Genomic DNA, 22,083 nt, shown 5'->3' on the forward strand with positions numbered 1-22,083 from the left:
GTCGCTAAGAATAGGTGAACCTCGGCCATAGGGGGATTAGGGGATTTAGGGGATTTAGGGGATTGTATTAAATTCGGTTCGGCTTTATTGGATGTGTCTCGGGTTAAATCCACCATAGCTGATAGTGCCATATATTTACTCGACAAAGTACTCCGTACATAAGGAGAATATTTCGAATGATATATTAAGGGACAACCTAGCAAAAAATCAAAACAATCAGAAAAAGAACCGGTTTTTAAAATTTTTAATACAGTCTCATGTTAAGAGATATATCCACTCCTGTTACCAGAGCTACATCTTTGTACTCCGTACATGTATGGGAGTACATCAGGTTGGAACACGTCAACTCTGGATATTTTCGTCAATATTGACCTCCTTGCAAGGAACCTGCATATCAAAAACTCTGACAATATGTCATGGATAAAAGTCTGAAACTAGGGGCATTGGTCTCTCTCGGCTTAAGAAAGAGTGGCTCGACATTCTCGCGCGACTATCAATAATAGGCCAGTAAACAGGCTAGTAGAGGTGGCACGGTGGATCAAGTCTCTGATCATATGTGTGGCGAAACTGGTCATCTGTTAGAGAAAAATAAGTGTGAGACATCCCAAATATAGTGCATACCGAAATGACTATTAATACATTAAATACATATACCGAATAAAAAATACTTCTGATCGTTCTACGGGGTTCTGGGACCCTGTTGATCTGATGGATTTTCATTGGTTGGAACTTTCAACTTATCAACCAGAAGCCCATTAGGGTGAAAGAGCAACAAACATCTGGTTTCAAAATTACGAGAAAAACTGTCTCTTTGAATGCAAATTCAAATATAACCTAGGCCATGTCAGCATTTGAAATGAAACAGAAACTCGAATCGTATTGTATTGCACTTCATCTAAGACCAAAAAGAAAAGTGTCAAAAGCTTAAGTGCTGTACTGCACAGTTCAGACGATCGTCAGGATCGACGGTATTTTTCCATACCCCGTAATTTTCAACTCCATCGATTTCTTTCTCCCCACGCCTAACTTATTCTCAGCTGTTTTGTCTTCCTCATCCATTCAGGAGTTCCGTCTCCAGTCGCTCGCTCAATCCAAATCCTTGATCGTTCAACCCGGACCTAATCTAAAACTAACTCCCTTACAACCTCTACACACCAACTCTCACTGTACATCTAGCGAGACAACCAATACCAAACAAAAGAGTACCCTCATGCGGTTGTGATAACGAACAGGCCGGACATCGCATCTCGCCGTTAACATCGTTGACCCTCCGACCTCACGTTCGTCATGTCGAACCGTTATTCGGTCTTCTCCACGCAGTCCGCGGGTCTCTCCGCCGGACCCAGACCACAACATGGAACTCAGGTCTCAACAACAACATTATTGAATGCTCTCCATTCTTTTTATACTGCGGGTCAACCATATCAACTAGACTCAGCAACGAGCTTGGTTGTGAATACATGGGTGACCGCAGCAACCACTTTACCCGATGGGCGAACTGGCGCCACGGTCGACCGTGACCTGGCTATCAGAGCTTGGGAACATGCTCGACGCCGGGCCGAGGATGGCTGTGTTGTGCTAGGGTATGTTGAAAATTGCATTTATCCAAAGACCATGAGTGCTAACATAGAATAGCGCTCTCCATCAATCCACACCCTCATTGCTAGAACCGTTTATCGCGGCGATCCCAGTGGAAACACCCGAGATAGCTCTGATCGCGCTCTCCGCTCTACGACCCTTCCTCACTGCTGTCACCTCGTTCAACCCATCCTACTTTCTTCATTCGGCTTTGGCCGCCACTTACACCTTATCTTTGCAAGGATCTGTCGTTGGCCTCTCCCTGGCCTTGTCCACCTCCGGCATCAATGTGCGCAAGGGTCTTCTGGAAATCCAGCCCGACACCGGCTACCGTGCATTTGATGCCTTCTACTATCTCCTCACCTCTTCATCGACAGCTGCGGAGCGTGAATTTTTGGACTTGAAAGACCCCGCTGCGTATACGTTGCTCAACCGATCAAATACATATGATCCTCCACACTATCTACCCACAGCCGACGATGCTGCTGCAGCAGAAGACTTCCGTGCTTCCTTGAAAGCCATTGGCATCAAAGGTGCTGCTCAGCGAGGTTTGCTATCAGTCCTTGCTGGTCTCCTTAAGCTCGGCAATGCAGTCGGGTTCGAGGTGGACCAGGAAGAGCTAGAAGAGGTCTGCGAGGATGCTGGGGGTCTTCTGGGAATTGATCCAGAAATTCTTCTTCATACATGCTCCACTGATGAGCGGGAAGTGCTGATCGCCGGGATATACGAGGCGCTGGTCGATTGGGTCATCGGCAAAGCAAATGAGGCCATCACAGCTGACATTCAGGTTGCATTGGAAAATGATTCTAGCAACGGGGGTGCAGCACAATGGTCAAGCGACGACACAGTCAACCTGACTGTAATCGATATTCCACGACCGGCCCTCGGCAAAGCGATCATGATGAGAGGCATCTTCGATGATAGTCTCGGTCTCAACGCTGAAATGAAGGATGATGGAATTCCTCTCCCTTCCATCGGAGCTTCTGTCATTAGTGAGATGAACTCTGCAGTGACCCAGGTCGAACCAGACCTCAATATCACCACAGGCCTTGCCGGGCGAGAACGCGAACACGATCTCGACAAGCGGCAGGGGGTACTGGAAAAGATTGGCGTCGAACTTGAGATGGACGCTTTTCTGCGACGCATTCTATTCCCTGTTGATACCGAAGGTATCTCGGTGGGAAAACGCGGCCGGTTCGATCTTGCCACTACGCTCAACAGTAGCCGTGTCTGGTACCACCTCTCTCTCCATCCGACTGATGACATGCCGGAGCAGCTCGCGTCATCGGCACCTACAGCGTGGTCTGCCGGTGCAGTCTCCCGCCAATTACGAGACTGGCGACTCCCGGAATGGGCCAACCGTCGTTTGAAGCAACTCGATTTCACCGCCGATTTCGACGTGGAAGAGTTTGTCGGTCGGTATGCACGACTCGGTTGCGCCGAGGGCCAGGATGGTGTTGAAAACTGGATCATCGAGAGAGGATGGAGCAATGGCGATGCGGTCGTCGGTGAACAGCGCGTATGGATGCGCGAGGGGGCATGGTGGGAAGCAGAGAGTATGCTGGATCTCAAGCCAGAAGAAACCCATGTGAATCCCTTCATGTACGGCCCTGCGTTGTACGAGGCCGGCTTCACCCCAGAAGGCACTGCCATCCAGGAAAATTCCAACCTTCTTGGCATGCCACCTGGCGGGGCCATAGCCCCGAGTGTGATGGGCGGTGCGAAGTCCATTGCGCCCAGTGCACCATTCACCAACGCTGCCAATGCCGGTGACTACGGCCTGGGTCGGAAAGGTGATGACAAGAAAGGAGACATTGCATACTACGACGAATATGGCCGGTACATCGGCGAATTCGATCCTGAGTTTGGTGATCCCAAGCACATTGAGAAGAAAACCATTACCTGGAGCCGTCGACTCTGGGCTGGTTTCGTCTGGGCGATGACCTTCTGGATTCCTTCCTTCGTGCTTCGATACGTTGGCCGCATGAAACGCCCAGATGTCCGCCTAGCCTGGCGAGAAAAGCTCGTCCTTGTATTTTTGATTCTGCTGTTCAACGGAATTGTCTGCTTCTATATCATCGCCTTCGGCGACCTTCTCTGTCCCAACAAGAACAAAGTCTGGAATCAGAAGGAGGTTGGCTGGCACACAGATGATAATAATTTCTTTGTCGGTATCCACGGCCGTGTTTACGACATCAGCAAGTTCTGGCGCACGCAGCACAGTGACATGACTGGATATGAGACAAACACGGACAACATGCGCCCATTTGGAGGACAGATTCTTGACGACTATTTCCCCCCTCCTCTTAACCGCTATTGTGCCCCACTTGTTAAGTCTGATACGATCACCTTGAGGCACAACAAGACAGACGCTATCGAATATCCTATGGCCGAGCACAAATCGGGGAAACAGTCATTAGTCCCCGACACAGCACTCCACAAGGCCACCTGGTATGAAAATAAATTCTTGCCAAAGATCGGTACATACTACAAGGGCGACCTGGTTTGGACAAGGGATACCATCAAGAAGCAGGCAGACGCAGATTCTCGCTACTGGGTTATCAAGGACCAAAAGGTGTACGACTTGACGGACTACTTCCATACATTAAAAGAGATGAACAATCTCGACCAATACAACTGGCTACCGGCATCTGTGACTACTCTCTTCAAGAACAACATGGGCGAGGATGTCACCGACAAATGGCAGGACACAGTGGACTTCAGGGATGCCCAAACATGTCTCGACTTTGTCTTCTACAAGGGCAAGGTTGATTTCCGCGACAGTGCACGATGCACAGTCAACAACTGGATCCTGCTCACCTTCACCATTCTCATCTGCATTGTCATCCTAGTCAAATTCCTGGCAGCTCTGCAGCTGGGGTCCAAACGTCGGCCCGCGCCTCAGGACAAATTCGTCATCTGCATGGTTCCCGCATACACTGAGGGCGAGAACGATCTCCGAAAAGGTCTTGATTCTCTGACTGCCTTGCAGTACGACAACAAGAGAAAGCTGATCTTTGTCATCTGTGATGGTATGATTGTTGGTGGCGGAAATGACCGCCCCACCCCCAAGATCGTTCTGGACATTCTCGGGGTTGATCCTAAGATGGACCCGCCGGCACTGCCATGCAAATCTCTCGGTCAAGGAAGTGAGCAGCTGAACTACGGCAAGGTTTACTCTGGTCTCTATGAGTATGAAGGCAATGTCGTGCCCTACATTGTGGTCGTCAAAGTTGGCAAGGAATCCGAGCAGCGCAAGTCCAAACCTGGCAATCGTGGCAAGCGAGACACGCAGGTCCTTCTTATGCAATTCTTGAACCGCGTCCATCACCGCTCACCTATGTCACCCCTTGAACTCGAAATGTTCCACCAAATCAACAATGTCATCGGTGTGGATCCAGAGCTGTATGAGTACTGTCTCATGGTAGACGCAGATACCACTGTCAGGGAGGATTCTCTGAATCGTTTGGTCGCTGCGTGTGCAGCAGATGCCAAGATCGCCGGCATTTGCGGCGAGACTAGTCTTCAGAACGAGGAACGTAGTTGGTGGACGATGATTCAGGTTTACGAATACTACATCTCGCATCACCTGGCTAAGGCGTTTGAGTCGCTCTTCGGCAGTGTTACCTGTCTTCCTGGATGGTGAGTCCACATATACCTTTCTCTTGTAGTAAGCTGATATTAACAATGCCTAGTTTCACCATGTACCGCCTTCGAACTGCAGACAAAGGACGTCCTCTGATCATCTCGGACAAAGTCATTCACGATTACGCTGACAATGATGTTGACACCCTCCACAAGAAGAACCTCCTCTCTCTTGGTGAGGATCGGTACCTGACGACCATCATGACCAAACACTTCCCGTCGATGTCATACAAGTTTATTCCTGATGCCTACGCAAGCACAGCCGCCCCTGAGACCTGGAGTGTGCTTATGTCGCAGAGACGCCGCTGGATCAACTCCACAATTCACAACCTGGTTGAACTGGCAGCTTTGGAAGACCTGTGCGGTTTCTGCTGTTTCAGTATGCGTTTCGTCGTTCTTGTCGATTTGGTGGGAACCCTGATCCTTCCTGCGACCTGCGTATACCTCACCTACCTGATCTACCTAGTTGCTAGCAATACTGGTCCCTTCCCTATGATCTCGATTATTATGCTGGCTGGTGTATATGGTCTGCAAGCGATCATCTTCATTGTCAAACGGCAGTGGCAACACATTGGATGGATGATCATCTACCTTCTTGCGTACCCGATCTACAACTTCATCCTGCCGCTGTATGCCTTCTGGAAACAGGACGATTTCGGATGGGGTACCACCCGTGTCGTCATTGGCGAGAAGGGCGACAAGCGAGTCATCGCTGTAGAAGATGAGCCCTTTGAACCACGCAGCATCCCACTCCAGCGCTGGGATGACTATGCCATGGCCAATAACCTCCCTGGCCGCCGCGGCGACCTCACGGCTAGCCAGGAGAAGATATACGCCACTGGCCGGTACGACGACATGGCTATGGAGATGGATGACCTGCACTCACAGTACTCATCCGTCAAGCCAGCCTCCACCATTCTAACCGGATTCCCGGGCCACGGCCGCCACCAACCTTACATGCCCCCACAGTCGCCCGCACCCTTCGTCGGCGGCAACATTCCCGGCAACCGCAACTCGCACATGTCAAACTTCTCCCGCTACACGGATATGCCGCAGATGAGCGCTCACATGGGTGGCCACTCTGCCCAGGCTTCCCGGCACATGTCCATGGGTGGCCTCAGCGCTTACCAGGACAACCAGATGGCCTCGAGCAGACACAGCCTCGGCATGATGCAGAGCAGCGATAACCTCCTCGGCAATGCTGGCTCTCGCAGCCCCCTGCCTCAGTACCCCTCTCGACCCGCCAGCACCGCCTTTGATTTCCGTGCTGGCAGTGGGCCCGATGAGCTTGCCATCACCGAGGCAATCCGCAGCTGCCTGGCCGAGGTTGATTTAGATACTGTCACCAAAAAGCAGGGTATGTTCCTAACTCAATCTCAATGATAATCATACAGTATGCTAACATTTGCTCGATAGTCCGCGTTCTCGTCGAACAACGCCTGCAAACCTCGCTCACGGGCGACAAGCGAGCCTTCCTAGACCGACAGATCGACCAGGAATTGGCTAACATGTGATTTTCTTTTTCTTGTAATATGCATTCTGCATCCCGCATCCTCGCCCATCTAGTACATTTATTTCCATTTTTTTTCGATATGGGTCTCGGCATCTCTGGAGTTTTTGAGGTTTGGGGTTTTCTTTTTCGAGCACAGCATCCAGCGTCTTGACCTTTGAGCTATTCCGCTCTCTAGTCTTCACTTAATGAGATTTATTCATCTAGCGCGCAGTGACAATAATATATGTTATGACGATGTTGGAATCGGCCCTGGTGTGTTTAAGCATTTTGTATTGTAGGACCGCGAACTTGAGCTTGACCGGATCTCGCTGTCCTGCATTCCAGGTTGCGCAAAACTTGAAGATATATCGAGTGCTTAGGTATTGACAGAGCGCTACATCTTCATCTCTCAACCTATAAATAGATAGAGCCTAATAATCTAGGTTATATATCGCGTAGGGAGGATATAAATGACAGTTCAGTGCTCAAAATTATAGATTAGAATTATACGCATCATGTCTTGAAGCGTCTATGGTCTCGAAGGTATCAGGTCATAGAATATCCCTCAAATCCACAATTTCCATTCCTAGACTTAACGATGCACTACATGCTTATACTGATCCAGTAGCTTCCTAAAACCCTTCGAGTGGTGAGACGTGAGGTGATGGTAGTAATGATCCTTTGCAGCATCCATAATTGCCTTCACCTTCTCTGCAGGAACCTTCTCCTTGCGATCGTAGGTGTACAGGCCATTTACCTCCTGTTCAATATCACATCTAGATAAAAAAAAAAGCATATTAGCAGAAGTCCCCAGATCCCAATGTCAAAGTCAAGAATGATACAACATACAACTGAGTCCAGACAAGCCCGCAAATATGTCCCGGCTTTACAACTGCCATAACCAGCTTCTCGAACCGCACCAAGAAGTCTGCCGGGTCACTTGCAGTCGTATACCCCCAGTCCCGCTCCCCGGGAGCAGCAGAGTCCTTGGGCGGTGCGATATTAACCCCGCCGAACTCAGTGCAGATCACCGGTGCACCAGGCGTATGTTGGGCACCTTTGTCGACGATCAGGGAGCCGGGGTGTCCAGAGTAGATTGGTTTGGTGAAGATATCGTGCCCACCTTTCGGTTCGAGGATCCCTGAGAGGTTGGCGCATGCTGCGCCCAGCTCAGCTGAGTCGCTGTAGTCGTGGAAGGTTGTTAGGTCTGTTTTGACGTGCTCCCAGCCGCAGTTGTCGTTGATTGGTCTGCTGGGATCGAGGTTCCTGTGTTTTTGTGTTAGCTGGTTCATCCTTTCCTCTTCGCAGCGTGGAAACATTGGAAAGGGCACTGGGTAGGCCATACTTGGTTAAGTAGTACAGAGCGCGAACATGATTGCGCTGCTCGATATTGTCCTTCAAGGCAGATACACCCCACGACTCATTAAGTGGCGTCCAGGTGACCACCGATGGGTGGTTGATATCCCTCTTCACGGCTTCGGTCCATTCGCTGGTGAACCGCTCCATGTAGTCGGCATCGAACTCGTAGGCATTTGCCATTTCGCCCCAGACGAGGAAACCCATCCGGTCCGCCCAGTAGTAGAAGCGTGAATCTTCAACTTTCTGGTGCTTGCGACATCCATTGAAACCGAGTTTCTGCGCCAGCTCGATGTCCGTCTTCAAAGCCTCTGAAGAAGGAGGTGTCATCCCCGTTTTGGGCCAGTACCCCTGGTCCAGGAATAGCATCTGGAAATACGGCTTTCCGTTCAGCCGGAATGTTCCATCACCGGTTTGCCAGGATAGACTGCGCATGCCGGTTGTAGTCTGGACTTCATCAACAACACTGCCGGCCCCATCAAACAGGCGAAGCGTAATGTCATAGAGAACAGGATGTTCCGGAGCCCAGAGGGCAACACCCCGACCCCAGACTCCATCAACACCAAACAGCTCCTGGTTCTTTGCCTTCAAATTCGCCGCCCCAGTATCAGGAACCTTCATACTCAAATCAAGCGCAGCAAACCTTTTATCCCGCGGAACCTCGCCGTTCACCTTCGCAACACTCAATCCCCCAAGCGATACCTCAACCTCAACCGTCGCCGCACTTCCAGCCCGACGTCCGGCAATATGAACCTTTGCATGCAACTGGCCGTTCTCAATATCATCAGAACGAAGCACCGTCCCTCCACTTCCACATAACAACCGCATAGCCGGAACGCTCTCTAACCAAACCGATAGCCAGATACCACCGCTAGGCGTGTAAAAGATACTCTCCGGGACAGGACCCCAGAACTGCTTACCACGCGGCTGGGTCAAGTCATAAGGCGAGTCCCTAACGCGGAGAGTAAGACGAGCTTCCGTAGCGCTGTCGGCCAGAGCATCCGAGATATCTATATCGAATGGCACATGTCCGCCACGGTGTCCGCCGACAAGGACACCGTCCACCCAGACAGAGCACTCGTAATCGACGGCGCCGAAGCGGAGGAGGAGTCTATTTCCTTTTTGCTTTTCATCGACTGTGCGGATGTCCGTGATGCGTCGCTCGTACCACATTACTTCGTGCGCTTCGATGAGGTTTACCCCCGAGGCTGGGGTTTGGAAGGCATATGGAACTGTTATCTGGTGGGAGGGTTTTCCTTCAAGGCTCGTTTTGTGCCATTTCGAGCTTAGGCCTTCGTCTTTGTCGTCGAAGGTGAAGGTCCAGGGGCCGTCTAGGGTGTTCCAGTTTAGAGAAGTGCGTTGGAAGTCCGGACGGGGGTAGGATGCTGTCATTCTGGGAGTTTAACTGTGTTCAATTGGGCTTTGGTCTTTGGTCTCTTATTAACTTGAGAGAAGTAGCGGTGTCCTTCGACCCCGCGTCTAACGTCACTGGCCGCGGGATGCATACCGAGAGAAGTATAAGAACATTCTAAGGTCACAGCAATCTAAGTCATCGCAAGATATTCCAAAAGCAACTTAGATTGGAGAATATCTAATGGCAAAATCTCATTGATGATTGGGGATATCAAAAGAGTAAAAAACATCGACATAAAAAGACCCAACTTATCGGAAAACTCCTCTGTTGATACCAGTTGGTATCAATTCAGACTATCCAATCCCATCCTTTCCTCCGAATGCGCACGAAATAAATAAATAAAAGACAAAAAGAGGCAGGATATGGTCACTCCCTGCTCTATCGCAGATCTTGGATATCTCGTTTTCTTTTCTGACGCCTTCATTGCTTGCGTTCCGTGGTATCAATCAACAAGAAGACCAACAAAAAAGACCGAAAAACACGCTGGGAATGAGAATAAAAGGTGAAAAAAAACAAGACAAAAACAACTCAACCAAAAAAAGGGTATACTGCTGCAAATGGATATTTTGGTTTTAACGCGGTGGCCCAATTGGGGCCGGGTATCCAGAAGTAGAATTGGAAGTACTAGGACGACCACTATCAAAAGAGGTGCGCGGGTCATGCTTTGGTGTCATGTCACCCGGCGCGGTGCCGAAGGGAAACTTGGCGTCGAAACGCGTGGGCCAGCCATTGCTGGTACTGCTCTTGTGGCTGTGAGAGCTCCCCAGGACGGGCAAGTCGTCTTCGGGGAGGTTCACGCCAGAGTCGTTCCATGGGTTGCGGTAGCCGCTGTCACGCGACTCCATGGAGACAAGTGAGGCCTTGGAGGCGTTGCTCGAGGCGTGTTTAAAGAACGATCCCGGCGAGGCGGAGTGATTCTTGCGGCCGATGAAAGAGGAGAATGACGAGATGCTTCCGGGCTTGCGGAGGCGCTCGAATATCGAGCCTCGGTCGCTACTCTCATCGGAGAAGTTCGGCCGGGTAGGCGAGTCAGTCGAGAGGGGTATTGGAGCGTGCTGCAGTAGCTTCGAGTCGAAGAACGGCAGGGACTCTTCGAAAGAATCGGATTTAGGGCGCGGGATAGCACCCTTGACGGTGTTCGCGTCGAGTCCATGCGCAACCAGGCGGGAAATCAGGAAGTCAATTGCGTCCTTCAAGCCACCGGCATTATTGCGAGTGTATCCAAGGACCACGCGGTCTTCAGGCCCGGGGGTGGGAGACGAGGAGCCTTCCTCGTGGGTAGTAGGCAGATCAGTACCGACATCCACGTTGATATCAACCTCGTACTGTTCCTTGAGTTTAGTCCGAACATCGGCGAGGAAATCGGAGCACTTGAAATACTCCTGGAGTTCGGCCGAGCTCTGGAAGTGCAGCTCGTGGCTCTCTGGTACCATGCCAAGCAATGCGTCGACCGCTTGGGGGACCTGATACTCAGGGCCGGAGATGGTGACAACGTCACTAGCAAGTTCAGTGCTTGGGAACTCGATCTTGCAGTTCCACTTCTTCTCCAGATCTTCGATCTCGGTCATACGGGCCAATAGCTCACGATGGTATAGTCGGTTAATAACGACTCTCTCGGCCACGTATTCGGCATCCTGCAAAATTGTAAGCTGCTATTATGAGATCAAAACTGTGGGCGCCGTAAGCACTTACGACTTTCTCAACCATGTCCATAATCTCCTGTTTGACAAGGTCCAGGCTCTGAGCGTTGCGAGCAGGGGTCCGACAGATCACATTGTCAACCTTGATATCGTCATCCTCCTTGCCCATGCCGCCGCGGTCCATGGCATTAGAGAACTTCACAAAGACAGAGTACTTCTTCATGATGCGCTGGATATGCTGTCCACCGATTCCGATGATCCGCTTGTGATACTGGTCAGGCACATGGAACGAAATCGATGCAGGCATCTCCTGCTCGACCAAGTCCAGGCCATTCTTGGTCGACTCATACTGGTTGCCGCACACGTCGATATAGAAGTTATACTCGTTGAAACCATCGAATATAATCTGGACATTGCCTGCGTGCGAGTCAGTGTCTCGTGTCACAGGTAGATCTTTGGTAAAACTCACTCTGCCCCATGATCTTGTTGATCTTTCCGTTTTTCTTGCCACTAACAAACTCCTTGTGCTCGTTGGCTAGCTCAATCTTCACCCGCATCTGGTATTGGCTTCGCATCACGAAAGGAATCTGGTTGATCACTGTCATGGCAGCCTTGACTGCATCATCGGAACCGTTGATTGTGAAAGTCAGATTGTCAAAGCTGACCTCCGCTTCCGAGTTGGTGCAGATATCAGATAGCATGGAGCGAATATCGGCAGTTGAGGGAGCACGGAGACCACCTTGGGCGGGGTCGGGCATGATGATCCACCACGAGGCGCTATAGAATTGACCAGCCTGTGCAATCAAAGATTAGCAGACCATTCCGTCCAAATGCCACAAAGCGACGCACCAGAGCCATGATTTCCCGAACTGTACGCTCAACATGCAATACCTCGGTTCCTTGAATCCGAACAAGACCGCGTTGGCTACCCAGCTGCGGGAAAAGAACATAAGACCCGTTCATTTCCATCACCTTCCGGACCTTATCCAAACGATCGAGTAAGATGTTGTCGATCTTGCTCGAACTGACCACCACATCCTTGACAAAAATCTTTACACCCATAACCAGTTCTCGCAGCTTCTGCTTGGCACGAGCAATCTGTTCCGGCGTCTCACCGGTAATATAAACCTCATCTTCGCTTCGACGGTTCGCCCCGGGAGGTATGTAGCCGAAAATTTGGGGGAAAGGCGGAGGGAAGTAAATAGCGGTGCCTGTAGCAGCCTCGATGAGCTTGATGTTCTTGCGGGTCCGACCACAGACCAAGGTGTGCATAGTCGAATCTAGTTTGATGGCGTCCACGTGGCGTTTGAGCTAGTCTCTGGTTAGTTTGTCGGTCCCACGACACACACACACGCACAGACGTACTATTTGGTCGATCATGATCAGAACCCGAGTTTTGGCATGTTCCGAGCTCTCCAAATCGCCGTAAATGGCAACCCGGAAGCGCTGGTCCAAGCCATTATCCGACGCGTAGCCATAGGACGAAACTACCGCGCTATCCGCATCATGAAGCTTGGGGGTCAGCAGGAAAATGTCAGCCCCGGTGTAGGCGGCCAAAGTGTCGAGGTGCTCGAGGACGCTAGCTCTAATTCCTTTCGGTGATCCGTCTATAATCAGATGCATATCCACGTCGACGGTCGCACATCGCTAGTGGAAGGTCCGATGTTAGCAAGGGATGTCTGTGGATCTGAAAATCCTGCTGGTGCCGGAATCAAAAAAATTCGTCCACGTACCAGCATGATCGGGGTCTCGTTCAAGATTCTCGCCCGCATCTTCCGCGCCATCTCCCCATCACCTGTGACACAGACGTTGGTCACCAACCCGTTCGGCCGGCGTTGTAGCGCTGGCACAGCCTTGGCCTCGGAGGTCGTGAGCGTAGCTTCCACTCGTCCTCCTTTCTCTTCTGTGATCTTCCGACATAATCTCTGCAAGCCCTCAACATTGTTTGTGTGGACAGGGAGCTGGTGCACCGATGTGCCCTCTAGTGTGCCTTCCGGAAAAGTCCAGCGCTGGAGAGCGCCGGGACTGGCGTGGAGCACATCTTCGACATCTGGGCCGGCTAGGGTGGAAGAGAACGGGACGTTGAAGGACAGATTGACTGTAGGATCGATACTAGTTGGCGGTGTCATAGGCGGCGCACCGTGTGGTCGGCGAAAAGCCATGTCGGTGTGAGGTCTGGACATCCCGAAAGTCGGCGTCATTCGTTCCCAACCATGACGGGCTTGGCCCGTGAAGTTGGATATCTTGTGCATGACTAGGTAGAGAAATCTCTAACCCCTTGAGCGAGTCGAGGGGATAGAGAAAGAGTGAAATTGGGTTGGGGGGTGGGAAGGAATCAGGCCGTTCTCGACAGGGATGGGAATGACCAGTGTGGGCGTTTCGACCCGGGAATGGTGGAAACGAAGATCGATGGGGCCAACCAACGCAATTCTTCAATAGAAGAAAAGCGAAATGAGATCAAATGTAAATATAAAAGATGTATCTATATCTCAATAGAAATATAAAAAGAAAAAGTTGAAATTGAAAAGAAAAACAAAAACAACAAGGGGAAAAAAATAAGTTGACAGTCCTTTGCGGGTCTTCTAGGTCTTCTACTTGATTTTGCAGTTTTTGATTTATATTCCTTTTTAGTCGACACCTTATGTTTTACGGAGAGATTTAGCTATTAAAAGGGATTTTAAAGCTCTTAAGGTCCAAGTTCCCTTAATATATTTTCCTCGAACCCACATTTCCCTTCAAGAATGCAGGATCTTGAATGTCCATTCGCAAGGGTCTTCTTGGCAAATAGAATATGTCCAATATTGGATTGTGAGTGCCTAATGCAGACCTCCCATATCATACAACATATAAGCTACCTGGAAACCTTGGAAATATCCCAGTAAAGTACTTTGTATCCCGAGTTTGGGTTGGAAACTGTGTCTCATACCCTCATCACGTGTGTGTGAAAGTGATGAGATGCAGTGGAGTGACCATTCTGCGCCTCTCTCCAAGGCTGTGTGGATTCACTTTTTAGTGCCGGGCTCCAGACACTTCGGGATCCGATTCATTCCGTACCATACCTAGCATACACGGGTCGATCATTTCATAGGCTCCGGGATAGAGAACCCTGTATGCCGCCGTATCTCAACCCACTGGCTTAGAAGCGGTGATAGGACGCCCATCACTGCGACCGGCTGGGCCGGGCGTTGGGAAAACTGAGGGGTCAAGCCAGGCATGTGGAGGCCAAGGTTGATCATACCGTAAAGCTGGATTCTGATTTCTGATCGTTGACATGTCTACGAAGTAGACTCCATGGCTCCGGGGGACCTGTTGTGCTTCCGATACATACACTGGTGTATGCACAAACGATATATGCTGCAATAGACTGGGGAACTGGGAATTGCCCAGGTGGGATAACTTCCCCTCAAATAGTCGACGTCATCTTCTCGTATAAGCGGTAGTGGGTCAATTCTTCAGCTCAAGGACTCGACAATTCCGACTGGACCGTTGGTTTTGAAAATCAGACTGCAGGGGCTCCCAGTTTCAAAGTGAGGACTCATCACATCCTGTTTTGCCTCGTAGATCAAGCTTCAAGATTTTATGCAATGGAGTCCGAGTGAAGTCGTCCATTGGTGTGTAAAATATAGCTGTAAGTTTGAATGTTTTTTTCTCGCACTCTTCTCGGATCGGACAAAGAAAGTTCGAAATCCAAAGTACGGCAGAATAGGTCATCCACTTGACGGCATGTAGGATACATAACAACGGCGAAATGTGATAGAGGTTATAACGGGATGAAGTATCAAATACATCAGTACAAGCCTTTTCAACTCCACGGAGTAACTCTATGCTTAGGCGGATCGACCGCTACAGGTTGTCGATCATTACTATTCTCCCGCAGAACCATTTATGTTGTAATCCATAACCACTTCGGTAAACTTAATATATTATAAAACAACCGCGTCTCAAGTATTATAGTGTCCGAATGGATCTTCCCAATGTGGTAGAAGCACTAGCCTACGTTGCATACCGCTCACGTACCATAGTGATCTAACAGCGGCTATTAATAGCGACGATTTCCGTCAATTCTAAGCTGAAATCCATGAAACTTCCCATTAAGGGTAACTGCATAAGATGGAAGCGCTACCAATTGCCCCACAAATCTTTAACTTGCTATAGCATACTAATTCATGCCGCTGTTTGTAATCGCTCAAGCTGCGGGTGAAGGGAACTATATCAGTTGCCTCGGGAACACCATGAAAGGAACAATTAGCTGTGAATCTGCTTATGGCCATAACTATTGTTTTCCGAGGCAGCAATGTCTGAACTCCATCACAAGAATCCCTAATAATACTGATCATTGGCATGGATCCATCCTGTTTTGCTGTTATGTTAGAGCTATAGTTAGAACTATATACATCTTCTGAGACGATGACATATTTTCGATATTTTGTTTCAAAATATATTCATGTAATTGGTGTGATAAAAGATAGCCATGACAGTGTTGTGTATAACCCGCTCATGGTGGGCAAACGAAGAGAGATCTCCAAGATCTACGTACTGTTTGTCTTCTCTGTCTACCTGCAGCTCTTCTCATGCTGCAACTTACCTTTGCTCGACCACTCTGCAATTTCTCTTGCCAACTAACTATATTCCCACCTCGTCCTCAGTGGCTCACAGACGTTCAAGGCCAAAAGGTTCTAACCTGCTTGATAAACATCACATTAGGATGCCATACGCGTGCTCTGCAGTAAGTTGACGTTTATGTCTGGCCTTCCCTGGATACGACCTTCTGTCCCGGGCTTCCTTCTTGCAAATGATGATTGGAGTTATTGGCCGAGCTACAGTGACGAAGAGATTGTCACTCTGATGCGAGATGTGAATGGCCAATTAAAATCAATATGTGCTTGAAATATACTGGGCCAGACAATACCTATCTAGCACCCACAATTGGGTAACCTTGTCTTTCTGTTTGACAGACTTCCACCAGGTCCCTGGGAACTTTGAGTTAAGTTTTTCATCAAAGCTACTGAGAAATCTCTACATGGCTCTCAAATACAACAGAGGCTAATGGGGACCAAGCCTTCTTGTCCTCTTGAACCTCGTCTGTTCATTCATGTCTATAAAATGCGATATTTCAGATACACTGGCGACCTTCGGCCCAGATCAGGTGTTGTATAACATGGGCCAAAATCGCCCGTTGGTTTGTTAATGTACCTTTCCTCCTTGATCTGATGACTACGTGGATTTCCTTATATCGAAGCTGAAAGCTAATCGTGAGTATGAGTTAGACTAGGACTCATTCAATGCCGCCAAACGCCTCCTGGGATATTATCTTGATTCCATACCCACGATATGGCTTGCTCTTCACCTTTTTGCCTCGGGATTCTCCCAGCCCGCCCCCCAGCTCCCCTGCGCCAGCTTATGTGATAACAAGGATGCCGAGGACCTGGAATCCCATGATACCATGAGGTTTATCTGATGCCATGCGCTTGATGCATATCTCCCCGGCATGGAACCGAGGAGTCCGTGTCGAGCATAGTCATCGTACTGACTGTGAAATTCTCAGGCCTGACAAGTTTGTCTACAAGATTTTCAAATTTCCAGCATCAAAGGCAAATTATTTGAAACATTTACCGAGACAATGCTTGCAAGGGATGATTAAAGGCAGATGATTGTTACGGAATCTACCATGTCGTACCAAATTGCTCTGATACAAGTTGTCACTAACTATACTACACACCTGCTATACCACACCCATGACAGAGAAGGAACCACTGGCTAATCATGAGAGTATTCTATCTAAGTGCCTCTAATAGATCTAGCATAGGCTAGAAGTCGCAAGATTGTGCTTTGCGTATCTCCTTTCTCGGCAGCCCGAGCACATTGTCCCTCGGCACCTATTATTCTAGTTGGTACCACCTACATTTCATTTTCGAGATAGCCATACTCTATTGCTTCACTTGCACATGATGATAAATCTGTCGTTTTATTTTTAAAAGCCCATGTGAACAATTTACCTCATCCTGATCCAGGTGAAAGCAATTAAGTCTTTCTTCTTTTACGCCTTGAAGCTGATACCACAATTTAGCTACTTTAACCGAATATGGCAGGCTGACGGGATGATCACGCAGGTAAAAGCATACCCCGCAGTGTTTGAGCCCTCTCAGTCATGAGGTATCCTGTAAGTCCTTGGGTGGTGAGTTGAAACCCATTGTCCTGCGAATTTGATATGCTTTCATGCACCAACTTTCAGCCCGTTGGAAATACTTGATTCATAATTCTCAAATCATGATACCAAATTTCCATCTGACATGTTACTAATAATGTTGAAAATATCTGGCCATCTGAAGTGAAATGAATACAAGCCCCGAGCCTTGGATATTTCCTAGCGCATTTGGATTCTCTTTATTTGCAATACGATGGACTGAAAATTGCAGGTCAAATCAGGATACCACAATTCTATATCGAGAACTCATATTGATATCTCACAAAAAACGAGATCAACAAATTGTGCATGTGATACTCTGACTTCTGGTATGGCGGGGATTGTCCAGCGAATTTCATTGAGCTCGACATCTCTGATCGATGATCATGTTGTGTACGAATCTATCGATAAAAGGCTACTTGGTACATATGTATGTAGTAATAATGCAATAGTTTTGAAACCTTGCAGGTTTGTATTGCCCAAGGTATGAGTCGCTGGAAAAGTACATTTAGATACAGTCATGAAATGCTGAGCAGATAAAAGAAAAAAACCCCCAAGCGGGACACGCTACTAGTAACGCTGTGGACCTCGCTGAATGGTATCATTTGCACCATCCAGCGCAATGCGATCTCCCTCTTCACCTTCACCTTCATAGTACCGTCGATCCCGAATGTAGTACGGTCTCTCAACGTATTCCCCGACTTGTCTGTCCTCCATGAAAATACTGGGCTCGCGGCCCGGGCCAGTTGGTCTCACGCTCCCAACTCGCTGAACAACCTCATGCGAGTCTTCATAGCGAGGCTGTGGAGGACGAACACTGGCTGTCCGAATTATTCTCTCCTGGGGCACTCCACGCTCATCGACATAGACTGCATGGCGAGGAAGGTACTCCGCTACTTGTACACTGTTGCTGCGTGAGTAAGGTTCATGGCCTTCCAAGGGAGCAGCGTAGCCTTGTCTCTCATGGGCTACTAGGGGACGAGCATATTCTGACGTCACTCGCCTGTAGACTGGCTGGGGCGGGGGCATTTCCTGCACATAGTGTCGTTCACCGTAGGGGTCTTGCACAACTGAAGGGGCACGAACACTGCCCGCGTGATGATGCACCCTTTCATCGTAAACATCCTTTGGCATCTGAGAGACTGGCCGGGGAGGGGGCGGCGGCGGGGGAGCCATCGGCTGCAGTCTTGGTGCCTGCAACAACTCGTAGTACTGAGTGCCATGCTCATCGACCACGATCCGACGTTGAGGTGGTGCCATCATCCGAGCGGGCGGAGCCTCTTCGTAATAGGTCTCCCGATATGTTGGGGGCGGCATGTCATCCGCGGCAATGTAACGATGCTGTGCGTAAGGAGGGGCTTCTTCGTAGTACCTTGGCCGCTCGTGGACCGGGCGTTCCACAACGTATGATGCCGCTCGAACTGGGCGCGGCTGGGCCTCAATGTACTCACGAGCATAGTCTGATTGCCGAGCATACTGTGAACTGGCCACTCGTCGAAGGTCGGCTTCCTCCCGAACTGGTCGCCTGATGCTCAGACGAGATATTGTGCGTTGGGGACCGGCCTCTGGCTGAGACCCGTGGTACGGGTCAATCTCGTAAATTGGTTCTCGCACTGGTGGCCCGCGACTTTCATATACTGGAGTATACTGGGGGGACGCGATATCAATGTAGATGGGGCGCTCTGCGGGATTTCGGCCGCGAACAACAGGATGATCATCGGCGAATGGTGGCGGCGAAACGGGCTCCTCTTTGATGAATGCCTCGACAGGTTCTGCATTTTGTATCCTGTGTGAGATTGGACGGGGCCCTTCATCACCTTCACGCAGCCTCCTCCGTTTCCGGGACATCACTTGAAAGACTGGTGAGCTGGGGCTGCCACGAGCAGAATCAGGTTCCAAGTACACCTGATCAGGACCCTGTTCAGATCTTTCATCCCGGATTTGCTGGACAGAAGGAACCTTGGCAGTGGCCAGGGGTGACACTCGAGATGGCCGGGGAGCTGCCGGTGACGTGATATGGTTTCGAACTACCTTCACGCTTGCAGGAGAGGGGGGCTTGCGAATATCTTGGGTTCGGTCGGTGTATCTGGCATCTGGCCTGGATTTTCTTCCAGCATCACTTTCTACCCCACGAGGATATTCGCGATGATCCGCTGGCGGCGCCGCTGGAGCAGGCGGAGAATATTCGGGTTCGTCCACAGTCTCGAACTGATGCGAATCGCGGAAGCGGCTGACGGGAGCCTCAGCTTTGTGGTAGCGGCCCTGCTTCTGAGAATGGGAGTGACGCTGGTCAGCAACAAGGTAAGCATCTGGCATTTCCTGATCAGATCCAGGAGGGTTGAGAGCTTCAAGTCGCTGCAACTCATCTGCGTAATGGGTTACCGGAACACGAGTTGTAGGTCCTGTGGGTGCAAGTATAGCCACGGGGGATGACTTTTGTTGTCCGCCAGTCTGGGGAGGCGAGTCAGGAGCTCTACTGGAGTAAAATGAATTGTCGTCGAAGGAGTCACTGGCTGCACCACCAGAACCACTGGCCTCAGACACATCGCTCAGCGAGACTGGTTTCACTGCCTCGAGAGCTTGTTTGAAAACCTCTGAGACATCAAAGTCGGGTTTCGTGTCTTGAACGGCAGGTCTCTGTTTGGTCTCTTGTTTCTTCAGCTCCACTTGATCGCGCAGTGCTCTTTCCAATCTCTGCCTTTGTAACTGTAGTTCCGCCCTGATTAGGTCATCGGACTTGGTCAAAAAGATGGGATCGATCTCGGATGTAGGTTTTGAAGCCACACGGGCGGGTTGTGGTGCTGCAGGCAAGGCGTTTCTGGCCAAGGCATTCTGCGAGCTATTGTAAGGCTGTTTTGCAGCTGCAGCCACAGGCGCATTCGCCGATACAGCTTTCGGGGGAGGGTTTTTAGGTAAATGAGTTCGAAGAGGGACATTTTGGACATTTCTCCCAGACTTGCGCACCAGGTGCTGGGGAACATTGAGCCGGGGATGAGTGCCCGAGAAAACTTGGTCATTGATGGCTAAGATTTTTTCGTACTCCCGTACCTCATCATCCGGTGTAGGGGCTGAAATAGCCATGGGACCTGCTGGAAGGTGAGTTGCTGGCCCATGAGTTGCGGCCATGGTCCTAGGGAAAGCTAGGGAAAGGGATCGGTGAAGCTAGAACAAGATGAGAGAGACTAGAAGCAGGTATGTTTGCTAACGCATAAGACACACGTTAAATATCCACTCAGTCCAATCTACGATTGAGAAAGACTCTGAGAGTTGGATGGTAGAGCAAATGAAATGGTTTAAAAAGTCCACTATGCTGGCCGTTTGGGCGCTAGATCTGATTAGGTAAGGTCACGGGTGTGTGCTGGACATCGGGAAAGTGAAGGAGAGAGAAGAGGAAGCTGGGCTTACTGTATCCTTTCTTTGATCTATGCATCGATCATTTGCGTTATCCTCCTGTCGACTTATTAGACCTGTGACGACCTTGTCTAGACTTTTACCTATTTATCTACCCCTGCGATTCCATAATTCAAGATCGATGGCAACCAACGGCACCAACGGAGTCAGTGACTCACGGCCAATCTTTTTCTTTGACATTGATAACTGTGTAAGTCGAGAGATCCTAAAGTTGGTATCTTGGTTACTAATTGCTATATGCTCCTATAGCTCTATTCCAAATGTTGGTGCTCTCGATTTCCCCTCTTTATGAGCTACTACTGACAGGTACCTCGACGCAGCTTGCAACATCCACGATGAGATGCAGGCATTGATCAGTAAGTGAAGCCGACACAATATGCTGGAACATACAGCTAACACAAATACACTTTTGTTAGATAAATTTTTTGTCAAACATCTCGACCTTAACTCGGAAGATGCCCATATGCTGCACCAGAAGTACTACAAGGAGTATGGACTAGCCATTGAAGGCCTTACCCGCCACCACAAGATCGACCCACTTGAGTTCAATCGCGAGGTTGATGATGCTCTACCTCTTGACAATATCCTCAAGCCTGATCCCAAGCTGCGCAAACTGTTGGAGAACCTGGACACAACAAAAGTGAAGCCATGGCTGCTCACGAACGCCTACATTAACCACGCAAAGCGTGTGGTGAAGTTGCTTGGTATCGAGGATCTGTTTGAAGGTGTTACTTATTGTGACTATGGAAGTTTGCCCTTGGTCTGCAAACCTAGTCAGGAAATGTACGCCAAAGCGGAGAAGGAAGCTGGTGCTCCCAGCACGGATCAGTGTTATTTTGTTGGTACGTTTCCACTGTACGAGTACAACCATTTTGGACTCTTTTATTCTAACGGTGTTGAACCAGATGATTCCCACTTGAATTGTGTACATGCGCATGCTCGGGGATGGACTACCGCTCACCTTGTTGAACCGGGTATCCCTATACCACGCAAGCCGGCTTCGAAGTACACGATCTCTAGCCTTGAGGAGCTCCAAGTGCTTTTACCGCACGCCTTTAAACAGCAACGCGAAAGCGGTGGAGCTTAGATAAGGACATGGCCATGATACTCTTTGTTTATTCCCCCTAGACTTTTGGTTTACGACTATGAACGTTTATGATTACGGGCCTTCTTATATAGCAAAGCACACGAGACCTTGGATTATGTGAGATGAAATCAGGGTTCAAGCCTGCTCTAATGACATAGAAATCATTAGCCGTATCTCCCATCAATGCGTGTAGTGATCTACATCGTAAATTGGAAGTTTCTGCCTCAGGCAGTGAACAATCACTTGACGCGCTCCGTTGGACTCAGGAGTTGCCGT

The 22,083-nt window shown here is 49.6% G+C and overlaps 5 protein-coding genes across 5 annotated transcripts; 2 read left to right on the forward strand and 3 right to left on the reverse strand.

Annotated features, from left to right (window-relative positions):
- Window positions 1-1,287: 1,287 nt before the first annotated feature.
- csmB (putative chitin synthase) lies at window positions 1,288-6,737 on the forward strand (the record flags this gene model as incomplete). The annotated part of the gene is made up of 4 exons (XM_056719623.1): window positions 1,288-1,583; window positions 1,636-5,220; window positions 5,274-6,580; window positions 6,640-6,737. 4 exons carry the CDS (start codon window positions 1,288-1,290, stop codon window positions 6,735-6,737), a joined length of 5,286 nt encoding a protein of 1,761 aa, XP_056583758.1.
- Window positions 6,738-7,307: 570 nt separating this feature from the next.
- Window positions 7,308-9,463, reverse strand: N7517_001894 (glycoside hydrolase family 2 protein; the record flags this gene model as incomplete). The annotated part of the gene is made up of 3 exons (XM_056719624.1): window positions 7,308-7,491; window positions 7,565-7,981; window positions 8,061-9,463. 3 exons carry the CDS (start codon window positions 9,461-9,463, stop codon window positions 7,308-7,310), a joined length of 2,004 nt encoding a protein of 667 aa, XP_056583759.1.
- Window positions 9,464-10,057: 594 nt separating this feature from the next.
- On the reverse strand, window positions 10,058-13,377 carry N7517_001895 (KH domain protein; the record flags this gene model as incomplete). Its single annotated transcript, XM_056719625.1, has 6 exons — window positions 10,058-11,119; window positions 11,178-11,542; window positions 11,595-11,919; window positions 11,975-12,436; window positions 12,491-12,772; window positions 12,859-13,377. The coding sequence occupies 6 exons, from the start codon at window positions 13,375-13,377 to the stop codon at window positions 10,058-10,060; spliced, it is 3,015 nt and encodes a 1,004-aa protein (XP_056583760.1).
- A 4,502-nt stretch (window positions 13,378-17,879) lies between these two features.
- On the reverse strand, window positions 17,880-20,435 carry N7517_001896 (uncharacterized protein; the record flags this gene model as incomplete). The annotated part of the gene is made up of 1 exon (XM_056719626.1): window positions 17,880-20,435. One exon carries the CDS (start codon window positions 20,433-20,435, stop codon window positions 17,880-17,882), a length of 2,556 nt encoding a protein of 851 aa, XP_056583761.1.
- A 406-nt stretch (window positions 20,436-20,841) lies between these two features.
- Window positions 20,842-21,807, forward strand: N7517_001897 (putative pyrimidine 5'-nucleotidase; the record flags this gene model as incomplete). The annotated part of the gene is made up of 5 exons (XM_056719627.1): window positions 20,842-20,910; window positions 20,970-20,982; window positions 21,041-21,076; window positions 21,137-21,562; window positions 21,626-21,807. 5 exons carry the CDS (start codon window positions 20,842-20,844, stop codon window positions 21,805-21,807), a joined length of 726 nt encoding a protein of 241 aa, XP_056583762.1.
- Window positions 21,808-22,083: the final 276 nt, after the last annotated feature.

This window comes from Penicillium concentricum (genome assembly GCF_028827145.1).
Source record: "Penicillium concentricum strain IBT 3081 chromosome Unknown utg000001l_segment0_segment0, whole genome shotgun sequence".
Lineage (NCBI taxonomy): Eukaryota > Fungi > Ascomycota > Eurotiomycetes > Eurotiales > Aspergillaceae > Penicillium > Penicillium concentricum.